Below are 19,311 nucleotides of genomic sequence, written 5' to 3'. Positions count from 1 at the left end.
AGGGAAACCGCGAGTGGGTGGCTTCAAGGACAGGAGTTTGGGGGATGGGAGGCCCAGGGGCTGGAAGGGGTCCAGAGATCACCAGTGGCCCTGGGTCCCCACCCAGCAGGCTTCTGTGAAGGATGTCTCCCTCACTGACGAGTCAGGCTGAGCTCCAGCCCGTTCTCTTTCCCACTGAAGGCCACGGCCACCTAGTGTACTTTAGATCCAGTTTAGACCATTTTGATAAATAAAGTCCAGGTAAAATGTGATTCAGTTTCCCTTGTCAAGCTGCACTTGGTTGGAGGCCTCAGTGACCTGGCCCAGCTATTTGAGAGGTGGAGGGGGCTTCTAGTTCCCGTGTGTGGAGTATGTCCTCTGCCGCAGCTTCTACCCCACCCGTCCCCCCTCCCCACTCCCTCATCCCCACCACTGCTCCGAGAGCAGGGTTGACACAGGCTGGCCTTGGCCGGACTTGAAGACAGGCATCCTTTCCTGGCTGGTGGTAAAGATGTCACTTGCCCTGCGCCGCTCACAGTATGTCTGGGAGGCCACCTGAGGAGGAAGTGAAGAAGGTGGCTCCCAGTCCCTGTGCAGTGGAGGCCAGGCCACCAGCCAGAGCTGTTTAGAAGCTTCCTGCGGGACTGGTGTGTACCTGGAGGGGAGGAGAGGGCAGGACGCAGCTGTCCAGGGCCCATGGAGAGCCGCCTCCTGCAGGTTCAAAATGTGCCCTGCCCTCCACACCTGTGTTATTTTCTTTCCAACTTTACTGGAGTATTATTGGCAAATAAAAATTGTGTATATTTAAGGTGTACAATGTGACATTTTGATACACGTGTACATTGTGAAACAAATACCATAATCAAGCTAATTGACATGCCCATCACCTCAGAGTTACCACTTTTTTTGTGTGGTGAAAGCACTTAAGATTTACTCTTGTAGCAAACAGCAAGCATAGAATATACAGTAAAACCTTGGATTGCAAGTAATTTGTTCTGTGAGTGTTCTGCAAGATGAGGAAACATTTCTAATCAATTTTAACTTCATAAGCAAGCGATGTCTTGCAATACGAGTAGTATGTGATGCCGAATGTCACATGATCACAACTGAGCCAATGGTTCTATTCTCGCTCTCTCTCTCTGCTGGATTTTGGGTAATCATTTCCCATGTCCGGATGCTTGATCTCAGGCTGCGGTGATTGGCAGAAATCAGTGATCCTTCAAAACGTTGCAAGGTGCCCACAATTGGCACTAGTGTATTTTTTGTCACTTCAAAGCCCCTATGGACAGTCCTTTGCTTTTCCAGACAAGAGTAAGCTTAGGAATGCTTCGCTTCATTCTAGGTCATTGGATACGTTCCTTGTTAAAGTTGCATGAACAGAAAAACATTCCATTGAGCCAACAGATAGCAGTGATAATTCTGTTATTGATGGTAAAAATCGTTCTATATAATAACCCTCCTCCTATCTCCCTCACACCAGCCTGGAAGGTTTTTTAAAGGTGAGTGCAAGTTAATTTGTTTATTTCTTTATATTTTATATTTTCTTTATTATTTTGTATTTTATTCCAGTATTGCAATCATTTTTATATGAATATTTTTGGGTTGTAGAATGACACATCTGAGTTTCCATTATTTCTTGTGGGAAAATTCACTTTGATATACAAGTGCTTTGGATTACAAGCATGTTTCCGGAACGCATTATGCTTGCAAACCAAGGTTTTACTGTATTGCTATTAACTACAGTTACAATGTTGTACACTAGGTCTCCAGAACTTATTACTGAAAGTTTGTACCATGTGACCAACATCTCCCCTTTTCCCGTGTGCCCCAACTCCTGGTAATTACAATTCCACTCTGTTACTGACTTTGACTTTTCCAGATTCTACATGCGATACCATGCGGTATTTGTCTTTCAGCTTCTGGCTTATGTCACCCTTGCCTAATGTCCTCCAGGTTCATCCACAGTGTTGCAAATGCCAGGATTTCCTTCTTCTTAAAGACTAATATTCCGTTGTATATATGCATACACACCACGTTTTCTTTATCCATTCATCTGTTGATAGACACTTAGGTTGTTTCCATCTAGGCTACTGTGAATAATGCCACAATCAACATGCAATAGCACGCATGGGGAGATCTCCATACTGTTTTCCATTATAGCTGTAACAATTGAAATGTCCAGAAGCGTACAAGGTTCCCTCTTCTCACATTCTCACCAATATTTTTTATTTTTTGACTTTTTTATAATGACCAGACTAACAGATGTGAGGTGATATCTCATTATTATTTTGATTTGTATTTCCTCATGATTAATAACATTGAGCATCTTTTCATATACCTGTTGGCCATTTGTATGTCTTTACAAAAATGTCTGTTCAGGTTTTTTGCCCATTTTTAAAGCAAGTCGTTTGGTTTGTTTTTGTTATTATCATTATTATTATTATTAATTATTATTACTGTTGTTGTTATTATTTTGCTATTGAGCTTTACAATTTCCTTAGATATATTTTGGATATTAACGTGTTGTTGGATATATGGACTGCAAATATTTTCTTCCATTCCGTAGATTGCCTTTTCACTTTGTTATTGCTTCTTTTCCTGTGAAGAAATTCTTACTTTGATGTAGTCTCACTTGTTTGTGTTTGCTTTTGTTGCCTGTGCCTTTGATGTCAAAGCCAAGAAATCATTGCCAAGACCAATGTCAAGGAGATTTTTCCTTATGTTTTCTTCTAGAAGTTTTATTGTTTCAGGTCTAACATTGAAGTCTAAATCCATTTTGACTTGATTTTTGTGTAGGGTGTAAGACAAGGGTCTAATTTCATTCTTTGTGTGTGGATATTCAATTTTCCCAACATCAATTATTGAAGAGAGATGATGCTTTCCCCATTCTGTTTTATACTTGGTGCCTTTTTTGAAGGCCAGTTGGCCATATATGGATGGGTTTATTTCTGGGCTTTTGATTGTATCCCATTGGTCCATCTGTCTGTTTTCATGCCAGTACCATACTGTTTCAATTATTATAGTTTTGTAATATAGTTTGATATCAGGAGGTCTGATATCAGGAAGATGTCTCCAGCTTTGTTCTTCTTGCTCAAGATTGCTTTGGCTATTTGGGATTTTTTTGTGGTTCCATACAAATTTAGGATTGTTTTTTCTATTTCTTTGAAAAATTCCATTTGAATTTTGATAAGGATTACATTGATTACATAGATCACTTCATATAGTATTTACAATATTAATTTTTCTATCTATGAACACAGTGTATCTTTCCATTTATTCATATCTTCAATTTCTTTCACCTATGTTTATAGTTTTCAGTGTACAGAAGATATTTCCCCTCTTTGCTTAAATTTACTCCTAGGTATTTTATTTTTTTAAATGCTATTGTAAATAATATTGTTTTCTTAATTCCTTTTTTTGGAGAGTTCATTTTTAGTGTATAGGAACACAACTGATATTTGCATGCTGATTTTGTATCCTAAAATTTTTCTGAATTTGATGTTAGCTGTGGGCTTGTCATATATGATCTTTATTATGTTGTGGTACATTCTTTACATATCTAATTTGTTGAGAATATATTTTTTTTATCATGAAACAATGTTCAATTTTGTCAAATGCACCTATTGAGATGATCATGTGAATTTGTCCTTCATATGTCCATTGGACATATGCAATATGCAATATGTCCATTGCATATGTTGATACATCCTTACATCCCAGGGATAAATCCCATTCAGTGTGGTGTATGGTCACTTTAATGTGTTTTTAAATTTGGTTGTTGTATTTTGTTGGGGATTTTTGCATCTGGGTTTATCAGAGATAGTGATCTGTAATTTTGTTTTCTTGTAGTGTCCTTGTCTGACTTTGGTATAGGGTCATGCTGGCTTCATAAAATGAGTTTGGAAGTGCTCTCTTCTGAATGTTTTGGAAGAATTTGATAAGGATTGATATTAATTCTTCTTTACATTTTTGGTAGAATTCACTAGTGAGGCCATCTTGTCATGGTCTTTTCTTTGTTGGGATATTTTTGATTACTGATTGAATCTCTACCCTTATTTATCTGTTTAGATTTTCTATTTCTTTATGATTCAATCTTGGTAGATTGTATGTTTCTAGGAATTTATCCATTTCTTCTAGGTTATTCTATTTGTTGGGGTACAATTGTTCATAGTAGGCTCTCATGGCCCTTTGTATTTCTGTGGTATCAGTTGTAATCTGTATCCCCTTTGTTTCTAAGTTTATGTGTTTGAGTATTTTGTTTCTTAGTCTAGCTAATCACTTGCAAATTTTGTTTGTTTTTTCAAAAAGCGAGCTCACTTTCACTGATGTTTCCTACTGTTTTTCTAGTCTCTGTTTCATTTATTTCTGTTCTGATCTTTGTTATTTCCTTCCTTATGCTAACTTTATTTTTTAGTTTATTCTCTTTCTAGTTCCTTGAGGTATAAAATTACATTGTTTACTTAAAATCTTTTCTTTCCTTCTTACTGCAGGCATTATCTTTGTAAACTTCCCCCTTAGATTTGCTTTTGCTGCCTCCCATAAGTTTTGGTATGTAGTGTTTCCATTTTTGTTTGTTTCAAGATAGTCTTTGATTTCTCTTTCAATTTTTTTTTTATCCAATGGTTGTTTAAGTGTGTGTTGCTTAATTTCCACATATTTGTGATTTCTCCAGTTTTTTTTCCTCTTATTAATGTTAGTTTCTTACCATTGTGGTCAGAAGAGATGCTGATATGATTTCAATCTTTTTAAATTTGTTATGACTTGTTTTGTGACCTAACGTATGATCTATCTTGGAGAATGTTGAGAAGAATGTGAATTCTGTTGCTGTTGGATGAAATGTTCTGCATATGTCTGTTAGGTCCATTTAGTCTCAACTGTAGTTCAAGTTCAATGTTTCCTTAATGTCTTCTGTCTGGGTGATCTATCCATTGTTGAAAATGGGATAATGAAATCCCCTACTATTATTGTATAGTTATCCATTTCTCCTTTCAAAATGTTAATATTTACTATATATATTTACTATATATATTTTGTGCTCTGATATTGCATGCATATATTTTTACAATTATTATATTCTCTTAATGATTTGACCCCTTACATAATGACTTTTTTTTGCTATAGTTTTCACTTAAAGTCTATTTTGTGTGATATAAGTTTACCTATCTGTACTCTCATTGGGTTTCCAGTTGCATGGAATACCATTTTCTATCCCTTCACTTTCAGCCTATGTGTGTCCTTAAAGTTGAAGGAAGTCTCTTGTAGATAGCATATAATTGGGTCTTGTTTTTTATCCATTCAGCCATTCATTGTCCTTTGGTTGGAGAAATTAATCTACTTATTAAAGTAATTATTGAAAAGGACTTACTTTTGCCATTTCCTTAATTGTTTTCTGCCTATTTTGTAGTTTCTTTGTTCTTGTCTTCTTGACTTCTATTGTTATTTGATGATTTACTATAGTAGTGTACTTTCATTCCTTTTTTTTTTTTTTTTTAATTTTTTTTTTCAACGTTTATTTATTTTTGGGACAGAGAGAGACAGAGCATGAACGGGGGAGGGGCAGAGAGAGAGGGAGACACAGAATCGGAAACAGGCTCCAGGCTCTGAGCCATCAGCCCAGAGCCTGACTCGGGGCTCGAACTCACGGACCACGAGATCGTGACCTGGCTGAAGTCGGACGCTTAACCGACTGCGCCACCCAGGCGCCCCTTTCATTCCTTTTTCTATTGTGTATCTACATTTTTGCTTTGTGGTTACCATGAGGCTTACATAAAACATCTTATAATCTGTTTCAAGCTGATAAGAACTTAACTTGGAAAAACTGCCTTCAGTGGGCCATGATGCAGACTGTGGCTTCTGGTGGGGGGTCTCTGTTCTGCAGCCCTCAGGGTGGGAAAGGGAGGTCCCAGAGCTGCACGGTCAGTGGGATGGTGCCAGGCCATCCCTGGCCTCCCCAAATGCAGCTAAGTTCCACTCCTTGAAGGTTCATTTGCAGAATCACACAGATATGCACAGATCTCCTGTGCTGATGTTTCTTTTCATCACTCAGACCTCTTCTGCATCCTCTGTAGATAGAGGGTAGGTGGGGAGTTTGTCCTGGAGAGGGGTGGGTGTGACTTTGGGGGAAAGGTGGGAATAGGATGCCATCTTCTTCTGGATCTTTCTGGCACCTAAGTCAGAGAGATGGGAATATTCCAGAATTTTAAGCCCCCAAACCTGAAGTATTTTCTGTCTCCCTCTGCTTGCAGTTAACTCAGATCTGTGAGCATTTTGTGGGTGCAAGGCTGGGGATTGGGCTGTGGGCATCCTACAGACTCATTTGTTACTGCCTGTACACTGATATCTGGTTAATGAGGCCTGTGGATCTATCAAATACAAAACAATCAACCGATCTCTAAATGTTATACTCCTTATATTCCTAATGTGTAACACCTGAGTTTTGACCTATTTCTCCAATTAAATATTGATTTAAAGTTTTATTGAATCCCACTATAAACATTCAACTAAAAATCAGAGTCTGAAATATTAGATGACCTTCAGTGCTTTAAATACCATAAAATGCTACATCTGTTACCCAACTGAGTACTTTAAAACTGACCCAAATTCTACTGCCTTAGGTTCACATCTTCCTTGTTTCACATGAGCCTCCTTCTTATAGCCATAGTTCCTCCAAGTGTTTGTGAGCCTTCCTAGGCTGTAATGACAGGGGAGAGGATGGTCATGACTGGGGGGCAGGGAGGGCGTCCTGGCCCTGGGGTTGGACTGGGCTGGGCCTGGGCTGGGGGCTATCACATACCCTCTCTCTCCTGATCCTGATGGGGTGAGAATTGTCATTGCCATCTCACAAAGAAGAAACCAGGGTCACAGGGGTGGGGTAGCTTGCCCTGAGTGGAAGGTTTAAACTTGCAGGACATCAGAGCTGGTTTTTGGGTGAGCAGGCTGTAACCCTGGACCTCTTTGTAATTGTGTTAAGAACTAGACCGTGTCCAGCCCTCATGGTGCAGAAGGAAGCTCTCAGGGCAGGTCTGGCCACAGAACGTTCCAATCCATCATTGCTCAGGTGCGTCTGCCTGAACTGGAACAGAAACTTGAGAGCTTCACTTGCTTACCTTCAGGGATCTGGTTGTGCTAGTGGGAAAGGTGCCCGAACATCCAGGAATATGGCACTGGGCTGCTGGTAGAGGAGAACTGGGAAATATTTAAACAAGGAAGTGCTTTCCTGGTCTGTGAGGTAATGAGGAGACTAGAGGTCAGCTTCCAGGGCTGGCATGGAGGGCTGCCTCCCCATCACTGTCCCAAGGCCTTCCCAGCCTCCCCAGAGGGCCCTGCCGTCATGCTCTGTTGAGGACCAGGGAGGCAGAGGCAGGGCCCAAGGGGCTCCCACTGAGTCAGACCTTTGGTGGTGCTTCCCTGAAGCTCTACTCAGCCATCTCCACCCCATCCCTGGCTGAACTCAGTCCCCGGCCCACCCCCCCATGTAAGGGAGGCTGGGAACTGATGTGCCAACAAAAGAAGGGTCTGTTACCAAGCAGTTTCTACCAGTGGTTCTTCAAGGGCTATTTCAATGAACGGCCCACCCCTCCCCTATTTCCTTCAGGACTGCCCCATTCTGCCCAGGATGGGAAAAACCATTAGGCACTTAGGGAGGCAGAGGGTTTGAGGCCCCAGGCCCCGACACTCCAGGAGATGTGGCTCCTTCCAGGACAGCAGCCTGCTGGCATCTGGAGGGGTTTCACGCTGCTGTTTTTCTGTAGCCTTGGTGGGGGTTCCGTGTCATCGTGCTTGCTCTGGGATTCAGCAGATGCTTCCTGCAAGAGGAACAGCAGGGAAAGCAGGACCCACTCCCATTGCTCGAGGTGCTGTGCAGGGGCGTGGGGTCTTGTGCATTCCCAGGTAGGGTCACTACAGAGACTCCAAGTAATCAGTGGCAGAGACTAGCCGGTGATTGTCAGCAAGGCTGCTGCCTTCTCGGGGCGCCTGGGTGGCTCAGTCGGTTAAGCGTCCGACTTCGGCTCAGGTCATGATCTCGCGTTCGTGGGTGTGAGCCCCGTGTCAGGCTCTGAGCTGTCAGCACAGATTCTGTGTCTCCCTCTCTCTCTGCCTCTCCCCCACTTGTGCTCTGTCTCTCAAAAATAAATAAATGTTAAAAAAATTAAAAAACAAAAACAAAAAAAGGCTGCTGCCTTCCCTAGTGCAGGGTGGTGGGTGGGAGGAAGCTGGGCGCTATCTGCTGCGGGAGGGGTCATGACCCTGCAGCTGGACTGTCCATGTTCACAATACCAGGGCAAGGGTGGACCAGAGTCAGAGCGCACTGGCTTCTGTCAACTGTCCCCAACCCCTCCCATCTGTCCTCCCACTGTGGACATCCACCTCTGCCTGGGACTCTCTGCCTACGTCCCAAAGGTGGCTGGGGTGGGCCCTGCTTGAGTCATGCCATGAGGTCAGATGGATGTGAGATTATTGGCCCTGCCCCCTGGGACCTGATACCCTCCGTGGGGGTCAAGTGCCCTCATGGAGGAGAGCGGGCAGAGGGGGACTTCCCTTTACCTGCGGACAACAAGGCTGAGGTGTGCCCTTCCTGGGGTCCAGGAGAGAAGTCCCTCTCAGCCTGGCTTACCATCATGAAGAGACTTCTATACAATTCCAACAGTTCAGTGAGGAAAGAATAAAGGGAAAGCTAAGGACCTACCACTGTGTGCCCCCTCAATTCTCCTCCCCAGGGGTAACCAAGGTCTACCAGACTCTTGGGCATCCTGTGGGATAGTTTCCCCATGCGTGCCCGTGTAGCTAGACATTTTCTGCTCAAATAGTAACTCTATACACACTGCACTGTGAGTTGCTTTTTAGAAACACAATGCATTTATTATACCCTGGAGAATATGTTGGACCAGCATGGTTAGCACCGCCTCCTTCTCTAACCGGCTGCAGAGTATGGCATTGTGGGAGGTTCAGGCAGTCTTCCATTTGGGGCCATTATAGGCGATGCTGCAATGACACCCTTGTTCTGTATCTTTGGGCACTTGCATGGAAATTTCAGGATCAAATGCTTAAGGAGGACTGCTGGGGCAGGGGAAGGACGGGACCCGGTTTCAAAGGGTATGCGCACTTGAAATTTTGATGGATATGGCCAAAATGCCCCCTTAGGGGTGGCCCCCTTGTAAATATGCCCCCTTTAGGCCATTTTCCACTCAACAATGTGATTTTTAAAGATAGTTAGGTCGTCTAACATCCCTGCTTAAAACTGCCAGTGGTGTTGATGGAGATCCATGGCCTAGAAAGTCAGGCCTAGTGGGCCCATCCTTAGCTCCCCCTTCTTCCAAATGCTCCACCAGCTCTTCATCTTTCTTCCAGCACAGCAGCTCATTCTGGCCACAGGGCCTTTGCATGCGTGGATCTTCTGACCTGGTGCCCTCAGGTCTCCACAGGGATGCCAGCAAGAGGGTAGTAAATGACATTTTGTTGCTGTCCTCCTATTTCCTGTTGGGTGACGTCGGGTGCTATTTATATCTTCTACCTTTTTTCCTTTTTGTGTTTTCTCTTTCTTATCGATAGGTATGAACTCTTTGTTTATAAGACAAAATAGCTATTTGTCTCTCATTTGCCACCAATATATTTTCCCAGTTGACTGTCTTTTGACTTTGTGGTAGTTTTTCCCATTTAAGGTTTCTACTTTTTATGTAGTGAACTTCATTACGCATTTCCTGCACAGTGTCTAACTTTTGTAAAGAGGTGCCCTGAGCTGGTTCCGTGAGGCTGTTGGCTGATCACCTGGCCTCTCCTCACAGCAGCCTGGGCCTCGGGCTGGGAGGAGGCCAGATTAGAAAGGCGGGTTAGGACTAAATCGTGGGGGCCCTGAGTGTCGGCCTCTAGCAGTCTGGCTGCAGGTTATAGGGCACAGGATTTGGGCAGGGGAAGGACAGGACCCTGTTTGCACTTGGGGGGCAACTGGGCAGCTGTGGCGTGCTGGAATGAGAAGGAAAGGAGAGGAGAGCAGTGACCACCAAGACCCAGTTCAGGGACAGGGCGGGACAATGCTGATGATGTGGGCAGGAGGCGTAGCCGAACAGCCCCTGTAGGACTCAGTGCCCAGGCCAGCAAAATGAAGTGGGGAGACTAAGCGTGGCTGTTTCTGCCCACAGAATCTGCTGTGGGACTCCTTGCACGGGGGCAGCCGTGGGCAAGGGGTGGTTTTCCTTTCCACCCCTGCAGGGAGCAGGCCTGGGTGGGACAGACCCGTGCTGCTATGACACGCGCTCTAAGACAGAGGCTGTGACATCGTTCTCAAGAGGGTCTGTTTATTTTCAGATAAAAGGAACACATTTGCCTGCATACCCCAGCAAATCTTAAGCTTGGTTTTCATAACTTAATTTTAGAAAAAGATTAACAACTTGAACTGGAGTATGACCTCACGGTCATCCTGCCATCCCGGGTGAAGCAGCCTCAAACGGTTACTCTGGGTAACCACGCAGTACGTGTGCGTGTGCGTGTGTGTGCGTGTGTGTGCATCATTTGTAAAAATTCTTGCCGTCACACCCATACACCCCCCATTAACAATTTCACTTTTTCTACTCTGCTGTACACATGTGTAGTAAATGTTTAGCAAATACATCATTTGGTAGAAGCCCCATACAATGTGACTTCACAACTGAGGCCCAACCACTGAGCTATTACTTAATTTGTTAAAGTGATAAGCAAGATTATTATGTGCAAACAAACAGGGTTTGCGTTCCAGCTGCGTCCAAGTGTATTTTACAAAGCTATAAACACACGGCCCTTTCTCAAGTCCTGCTGATTGAGTTTCCCCTGCCTTTTGTCGGCAGAAGAAGAATGTAAAGGCTGAGGCGGTGCTCTGGGCGCTGGACTAGCTCTGGGCTTTCTGGCTGTGTCACTTGAAGGAACTCATTCATTCCCCCAAGGGTTTCTCACACAGAGACTTTCCTGAGCGGGAGATACCTGATCTCCGCTTGCCCAAGCGGGGCCCCAGGCCCCGGGGACCCAGAGGCTTGTGAAATGTCCTGAGAGCCTGGAGGCCACTGGGGGGAAGGGGCAAGGGTCATCGCCCTCCTCCCACCCTGCCCCGAACTGCTCCCCCAACTGAGAGCCTCTAGTGTAATTCTGTCCCAGCCGTGGGGAGGAAAACGGGCAGGCCTGCTCTGTAAAGGCCCAGCCCACACCCCTACTTTGTGTGACCCAGCACAGAGCAGGATCCCCCTCCCCTGCTCTTTGGAAGTGGATGCAGGAGGCAGGGAGAGTTTCTCCCACCCATCTTCTCTCCGCAGTGGGAGAATGGAGGTAGGCAGCTAACTCCGCCCTGGAGAACCGGAGAACCCCAAAACCACCGCCAGGGTGGTAACTTCTCAGCATTTCTAGCAGCAAGTGGTTCACGGGAGAACCCAGTCCGTCTTCTGGGTCCTCAGGAGGCTGCGGGCTGCAGGCAGAGGGGTCAGGGTGTGGGCCCGGGGCGGCCACTCTGCACAACTGTCATTCCATAGGAATTACCTTCTCTTCCGCATGCAAGCCTCCAGCCGGCCCAGCTCTTCGTAGGAGTGGTAGAAAACATCAAACTCCCTGGTGCCCCAGCCCCTCCAGACAGCCAGGCACCATTCCATGTTTTCGTTCTCAAAGCCACACACAACCGTGTCCTTTGCCACCACGGCCGCATCCACAAGCGCCCTACAGAGAGAGGGGGGTCTGAGAAAACCTGCAGGGGTCCCCACCTAGTCGGGGCCAAGACCCCCAGCCTGCACCTTCTTGGGAGCCTGGCTAAGCGGGTGCATCTGTCCATCCCGGCCTAGCAGCTGCGATGTTCTCTGATGCCCTGCTTCCCTGGGTGGTCCGGCCTGCGGGCAGAGACTTCCTACCATCCGAAGAAGAGCCTAGCATGGCAGTGCACATTGATGGGGACTGTCTGTAAGGCACTCAGGAAGGCCACAGGTGCAACGAGAGCAGGTAGCCTCTATAACTGGACCCAGACTCCCAAGTGTTGGAAAACACCAACTTTGACTCCTGCTTGTGAATGGCCCATGATGGATTTGAAGCACAGACTCCCTTCCCTTGCCGTCTGCTCAGGCATGGCTCTTCTCCTGTGCAAAGTGCCCAGCTTAGGGAAACGGGGCGGTGTATCGGGCAGAAGACCTGTGCCAACATGTCCTAACTACATACACTAGTTTTTTGAGGCTGTGGATTGTTTTGCTGATCTGTGCGCGCACCGGTTTTCCTTCTGGGCCTCTGCTGGGCCGTGCAGCCCACGTCTGAGCCCTCACTGCCTTGCCCTGTGGCCAGCACGCAAACTGGCATGCACAGGGCCTCTGGTCTCCTTGGGGCCTTGCACACTGCAGGCACTCACTAGCTATTTGCCGACAGGATCAATGTCTCAGATGCATTGCAGAAAGCTGGGGGGCAGGGTTCAGGCTATGGCCCCCCGTCAGCTGGCTGCCTGGGCTGCTTTCTCCCTACAGTGAACACGCCTGGCTCCTAGTAAACCTGTCTTTAGGGGCTGAATAGGAAAAACGACACCAGGGAAAAATTCAGGAACACAAATCATGGGCAGTCTGAGGTTAGCAGGCCTGGGCTCTACAGACCCGCCTGCTCCCCCAGAAGCCCCGCTTGTGATCTGGTAACTACTTTGGCCCACAAACTCAGCCGGGACTCAGCGAAAACACCCAGATCTTGTTTCTGGAATCACTGGCACAGCAGGGGTCAATGGATCTGGTGACTCTCTGAGAACGCTCAGTGCGTTCAGGCAAGGGAGGGGACCTGCCATAGATGTTTCCCCTCCCATTGTCATCCCATTCTGGGGAAAATGGGTCAAATGGTGTTTGTCCATAAGCGAGATTTATAGCATGGGGCTCAGTAGACAAAGTGAGGTGTGGACACTGCTGGCTGCAGGGGACTCTGAGGATACCAGCTGGTGCCAGCCTCCCATGCCCACAACCATGCTGTCCTGCCCCAGAATGACCCTCACAGTGGGGTATGACCTGCCTCCTGGTCGGACGCCACCCAACAGGTATGGAGCCATGGATGAGCCTGGGCTTGGGCATGGTGGAGGGTGGTGGGTGCTAGGTCTGTGGCTCCAGTAGGTGCTATATGGGCAGGTGGAGCACCCAGGAAGGGCCCTCCCACTTGGCGGGGAGGATAGTGAATCACCTGGCTCCCTGTTTCCATTTCAGCTGAACTCTGGCCCTGGAGACACACCCCAGTCAGGAGACCTGGTCCACAGGTGCACGGGGTATGCCAGAAACAGACAGCCATGACCACTGGCTGATGCCTGGTTCAGCTGGTATTTGCAGAGCCCCTAGGTGCTGCCTGGAGGACCCCATTTTGTTCCTTCTCTGCCTTATGGCCACACTGGTAGATGTGGCATTTATTTGCGGAGGCCAGAAGGGCGAGAGGCCGTTGTGCGGGGATGTGGTGGAGGGGCCTAGATTCCCCACATCACACCTCGGGTCCTAAAGGAGGTGCCCTCAGTCTTACCCACGCGGAGTCAGCTCGCGGGCTTTTAAGACGGCGATGACACGGCCCCGCTGGCCTCCGGCGTCCTTCTCCAGGCCGATGACGATAACATCGCCGCCGCGCCTGCGAAACCAAAACCGAGAAGGGGAAGCGTTTTGTCCAGGGCTGTGCTCTCCAGGGGAAACGGAGCCGGCGTGCAGAGAAGCACGGCCACAAACGCGCAGTCTCAGTGAATGGATCGAGTTACCGGGAGGGCACCGAAGCCGGCCCCAGAAGGCCTTTCCCAGCGGGAAACCCAATCGCAGCTGACCACGGCTCTGCCTTGTGCTGCCGGCAGCTTCCCTGCGGGCAGGTGAGCGTCAGCACAGCCCTTCTCAGGTTTGCTAAAGAGATCCCTCCAGGCCCCAGCACAGAGGGGGTGGCCCCTGATGGCCCCTGATGCCACAGCATCTGAAAGCTCCCTCAGGCAGCACAGGAATGTGCCCCACTCCCAGGAAACATACCTGGGGACCCAGATGACGTCTTTCACGGCTAGGATCCTCACGGCCTGCAGGTGCTGGCTGAAAGCCTCCCCGTCCACGGGGGTCAGGTCATGCTCAGACCTGTCGGAGCCCGCGGTGGGCTCGTGCAGCCTGTCGGAGTCCTCGTAGTTGGCGGCGAAAGGCACGCTGGCAGAGCTTGCCGGGGAGCAGGGCAGGCTTGAGGACGACCTGGGGGCCCGGTGGGGGGAGGATGAGGAGGAGGACGTGGAGCAGTAGTCAGTCAGCGAGTCCTGGTGGGTCAGGATCTGCGTGCCCAGCTCCTCGCTGTACATGATGCTCACGTCCGCGATGGAGTCCCCCTTGGGCTCTTTGGGGCTGGCTGTGTGGCCGCCGCAGGGCTCTGGACCCAACGGGCACACAGGAAACATGTCTCTGAGCGGGCTGGGGTCCCCGCAGAAGTACCGGGCGCACAGCTGGTAGGTAGCTGCGTGGTACATCACCAAGGAGTTGGCCCTGTCGTCCAGGCACCAGACGACCTCCTCCCCCCTGCACTCGGAGCTGCCCACGACCGAGGTGACCACCGAAGGGGCCGAGTAGGGCTCCAGCCTCCTGCTGATCTCCAGGGCCACACAGTCAATGACCAGCAGGCCGGGCCCATTGCTGTACCAGACCTCGGAGCCGCTGTTGACCACCTCCATGGCCTTCACGGGGTAGGGGTTCTGCCGTGTGTCTTCATCTGGGATGCTAAACTTGGACCTGTTGGCTGTGTGTGAGCACAGGTAGGAGCAGCTGTCGTCCGGGGCACCCCGCACCACGGGAAACACTGCCACAAGCCCGTCGGCCAGGCCTGCCAACACCAGGTAGGAATTCTGCAAGGAAAAGACAGCACCGCTCATTGGTTGCACGCATTCCAGGGGAGGAAACAGCACGGGCGTTAAGACTCATCTCGGCACACACCCCGTGCACCCCAGAGGAGCAAGGCTCCTAAAGAGGCAGGGGCTGCCAGTGGGACCTTCTGGACGTGCTCCCAAGGGAGGTAACCCAGGCCCAGCTGAGCTGCCCGTCTGGCAGTGAGCAGGAGAGAAACGTGTCTGGGGAGAACGAGGCCCATGGCGCCCAGGGGAGGAGCGCATGCGGCCTGAACCACGTGGCCCGCCTTGGCTCAGGCTGGGTTCTTGCAGTGTGAGCAGGAGGGGTCTGCCTTCTCCTTCAGGCCACAGGAGCCTCCTTCAGAGGCAGGATGTGGCTCCCCACCCCGCCGGTGAACTCTGCTGGTTAACGACGGGACAGTAGCTGTGGGCAGAGTGTGGGGCTGCTTGCCGTCTCCTGCCCGCCAGCCCCACTGGGCAGGCTCTGCGCGCCCACCCCCCACCCTCTTGCCCTGGGTGCTGGCCTGCCACAGGAAGGGCCACGTCTCATCTGTTTCTCTGGCTCCACCCGGTCTTCTGCGCCCATAGACAATATGAGCCTGCCGACCTTATTTATTCTTGAAGAAATTGCTTCCAACTCAACCCTCTTGTGGAGGCGCTTCTTGGACACTGTGCCTACACTCCCCAATTAGCACACCTACCCTGAAATGCCTAGCTGGCAGTGCTAGGGTCCGTGGGTTGCTCTCCGCCCCTCAGTGAAGCATGTGATCTTCTACGGCACCAGAGATCACTGGGCAAAGTTGCAAGGACAGCGCTAAATGCTGGGACCCACCCCAGGCATCCCAGGAGCATCCCTGTGGAGCTGGGGACAGAGGGCGGCTTTGACGCCTGGATGCCCAGCTTGGGCTGGGGTGGCACAGGAGAGGTTCGGGGCACAGAGCCGAAGCCACAACAGAGTGGGGATCCAGGCCTGTATCAGCAAGGGTGAGTGGCAGAAAGCCCCCTTTCTGGGACCTGAGCACCCTGGGAACCCGGGAGGCGGGGCTGTCCAAGGTAACAAGGGAACCAGCTCGAGCTCAACAGTGAAGTCAACAAGCCCTAGGAACATTTATCAAAATCCATCTTCAGAATTTTAGGGAAGAAAACAGCCAAAGCAAACAAGAGCAATGTCTCTATCCGATCCCGGCCCTGGGCCCCAGTTGGGGCGGCGAGCCCCACGGCCCAGCTGGGTGTGAACGTGCGCGTGCAAGAATGCAGGGGCCGCCGTCGCGGCCACAGGGCGGCCTGGCCTCGGAGGGGCAGGCCCCTGACAGGGAGGCTCCGCACAGAGCCGGCTTTATTCCCTCTGGTGGCGCGGGCGGTGGTGCCCTGGCTCGGGGGCTCTGGCCAGCAGTGGCCTTAAATAGCGCTTTGTGTCATGTTCTCCTGTGCTCTGGGGCGGACCGGGTCCCGCACTGCCCAGCCTCACCCGTGGGGCCACAGTCGTAAATGACTCGAGGGTGGATTTCAGACTTTTTTTTTTTTTTTTTAAAGAAATAAACTGTAGTAGGATGAAGAACGTATATATTTCACCACTGCCAGGAAGTAATAATAATGCTCACATTTACCCAAGTGCTTGCGCCCAGAGCTTGGGGCACGTTATGCCCAGGGAACCCTCTCTGACTGCTTCTTATCCTCGATTTGCAGATGGGAAAACTGAAATTGGATGGTGACAGCCAGCATGTTTTAAACAAACACCACCAATAAAGACATCGATAATGATTCCTTGAGCGTCTACCATGAGCAGAGAGGACGACCGGAGTGGCCTGAGAGCACCACTGGGGCCCCGGGGCCGGGGCAGGCCAGCTGCTCAGAGCAGGGTTGGGGGTCTTTGATCTTGAGAACTGAACAGGAGGTAGTCCTGCAGGGGTATGTGGGGTGGGACTGTTGCTAACAGGCAGGGTCTCCTCAGAGTGCAGTGCTGGATGCGGTGGGGAGCAGGGGGCCGGCACGGGGAGGCTCGCCAGCCCTGCAGAAGGGCAGGGTCCCACTGGAGGAGCAGGAGAGCCCGACCCCCGGGCTGTGGAGATTACCACGTGGGCTTCCATTTCAGAGAGGTGGGGGCTAGAAGGTCAAGGACATGGACAAAGAGGGACCCAGGTCTCAGGCTGACAGTGGGCACCACAAGTGGGGGGAATCGACTGTTCCCCAGGGGTGGGGGCAGGGGGACCGGCGCCTGTTGAGTGGCTCTGGGGTGGTGCTGGCCCTGACAGGTGGGGAAGTAACCCCCCACGCCACTATCAGAAGGCGAAGGGCACATGTCCAAGTGCTCTTTTACTCTGGGACCATGGCATTTGCAGGCGGAATGCAAGCTTCCACTCAGCCCTCTGCTTTGCTTTGCTGGTTACATAGGTTCTTGGAAAGGCACTAATCGTGGTCTGTCTTTCCAAGGCTGACTGTGACCTGCCCTGGGTTTGCTGGTCCAAGAGGGCCCGGCTTTGCTCCCACTCCTCATACTGTTCCCCCCAAGCTGGGTGGGCAGAGGGAGTCCCACACCAACGGAAGAAGAAGTGAGAATCAGACACCCGGGCAACCACCTTTCCCCTTACCTCACCTTTTTAATAACAGGCACTGCCAATAAGCAGGTGACGACAGCCGGGGTGTCCAAAGCCCGTTGGGGTGTGTTTAAGGGGCACATGCCCTTGAGGCTATAGATGTAGATCTTCTGGTCCTGCAGAGGCAGAGGAGCCAACGTGAGACTCAGGCTGGAACATGGCGGCCATTTCCTACCAGGTGCGTTCTGCCTTGGGAATCCCTTTGTGCTTTAAAAAGTAACACGTATTGAGGCTATCTGGTTGTCTGTTTTCATATTCCTATTCTTGGCAGAAATGTTGAAAACTACAGAAGAGTTTAAAGAAGAAATGTAAAATCGCCCATAACCCATTATTTGGAGAAAATTGCCATGGGGACGTGGGGCCCAGACTCCGTTTCCTCTGGGTATCTGTGTGTTTGTGTCCGCATTCCCGGCAAACGTGGGACCACACGACTGTGCTGGTTTCCCTCACTGATCTCGCGACAATACCCAGCAGGCGGGAGGAGGCCCTGCCCTGCCTGGCCCGTGAGGGAACTGTGTCCGAGCGCCTCTGTGCTGCCCGTCGCTCAGGGATGCCGTAGCCTGGCTAACCTGCTGTCAGAAGCTCAGGCTGTTTCCAGGTTTTCATGACTAGGTGTTTCTTTGGGGTGAACATTCAATAGTACAGACACGTCTGCCTGCTCTTCTCTGCATACCTGGGACGGCTGCACCCGTCCCCCACTGCCCTGCCTGGCCCCACACCACCAGGAGCTTCACAGCATTTGTTTGGGGCATCCCTCTCTGCATTTCTCAGAAGGCAGCTTCTCGGGCTTTTCGCTGACTTCTTTGACGGGAAGGCAAAAAGCCTTCAGAGCTGAGTGGATTTGCTGTGTAGATCCGGCTGTGTTATAAGAAACCTGGTCACTTCACTAACCTAATGGGGTTCTCCTGCTGCGATCCTGCCCCTGATACTTATCTCGGCTGAGTCTCAGTCACCAGGCAGGGACAAGGCAGGCTGTTGGCCTTGGTGGGACGCTTCTGCTTCCCAGGGCTGCTGCCACTGTGCCGGGGGCCTCACACGTGCAGGTGGGGTTCATGTGATATTCAGACTTACCTGGGCATCCTGTATTTTTATTTGCTAAATCTGGCTTCACACGGACTGCACCCTGTGCTGCCCACCTCGATGGCCCACCCTGCATGGTGGCAGTTACCTCAGTGGCTGTCCACAGAGAGTTTTGGACCTTGAGCTGGCAGCTTAGTGTCATTCCTGCACAGCTCATCCGCTGCACCTCCATGAGTCCCTTCTCCGTGTTCACCACCGTGTAGTTCCTGCAATGGGCAACCACAGTGTGGTCAGCTCATGGTGGCCAGGGGCCACCTCCCTTATGTCGGCTCTTGGCCTGAAGCAGCCTTGGAGGAAGACATTGGCTACAGGCCTTGAACCCAGAGTTGAATTTTGCCATGTTCTGAGAGACTCCAGAACTGTTCATGGCATTGGGTGCAAGGGGGTTCTGGCCCCACTGGTAGTGCTCGAACATCCGGGCAACGAAAGGGCCTTCCCTTTGGGAAGAGAGAGACACTCTTCTGTGACATTGGAGGGTTCAACAAGCTGCCCCCAGTGTGAAGAAGGGGCACAGGGGGCTGTACCTCCACCGAAGCCATTCACTGCCCTCCCACTGGCCTTATCTGCTGCACCCCAGTAGCAGGGGAACTCCTCAATATCACAGTAGACAAAGTCAAGACTAAAGATAGATGGGTGAATTTCATAGTAGGCTGGGGGGCCTCAAAACACCCCTTCCAACCTAGGTGCTCTGAGAACTAATAAGCTGTCATTTATGAGGGCAGCTGTGTGCTCACCAGGTCTGGCCACCCACTAGCATTTCTGTCTCCCCACTGTCCTCAGTGGCATCCCAGTGTGCTCACTGTCTGAGGCAGAGACTGAAGTTCTTTACCCAGGTCACACACATCTTTTGTCCACACT

The 19,311-nt window shown here is 50.2% G+C and overlaps 1 protein-coding gene across 4 annotated transcripts in view; it reads right to left on the bottom strand.

Annotated features, from left to right (window-relative positions):
- Window positions 1-10,251: 10,251 nt before the first annotated feature.
- LRRK1 (leucine rich repeat kinase 1) overlaps window positions 10,252-19,311 on the bottom strand; it is a 132,920-nt gene continuing 123,860 nt past the window's right edge. For all 4 annotated transcript variants that reach the window (XM_045058899.1, XM_045058898.1, XM_023254990.2 and 1 more), the window contains 5 exons: window positions 18,542-18,659; window positions 17,373-17,489; window positions 13,932-14,779; window positions 13,450-13,551; window positions 10,252-11,649 (listed from right to left, as the gene is read on the bottom strand). In XM_045058899.1, coding sequence (XP_044914834.1) covers window positions 11,472-11,649; window positions 13,450-13,551; window positions 13,932-14,779; window positions 17,373-17,489; window positions 18,542-18,659 — 1,363 coding nt within the window. In that variant the 3' untranslated portion in view covers window positions 10,252-11,471. The remainder of the gene's footprint in view (window positions 11,650-13,449; window positions 13,552-13,931; window positions 14,780-17,372; window positions 17,490-18,541; window positions 18,660-19,311) is intronic.

The sequence above is a fragment of the Felis catus genome, chromosome B3, assembly GCF_018350175.1.
Source record: "Felis catus isolate Fca126 chromosome B3, F.catus_Fca126_mat1.0, whole genome shotgun sequence".
Classification (NCBI taxonomy): Eukaryota; Metazoa; Chordata; class Mammalia; order Carnivora; family Felidae; genus Felis; species Felis catus.
The sequence above is the reverse complement of the archived record's forward strand: the minus strand, read 5'-3'. Positions and strand labels throughout refer to the sequence as shown.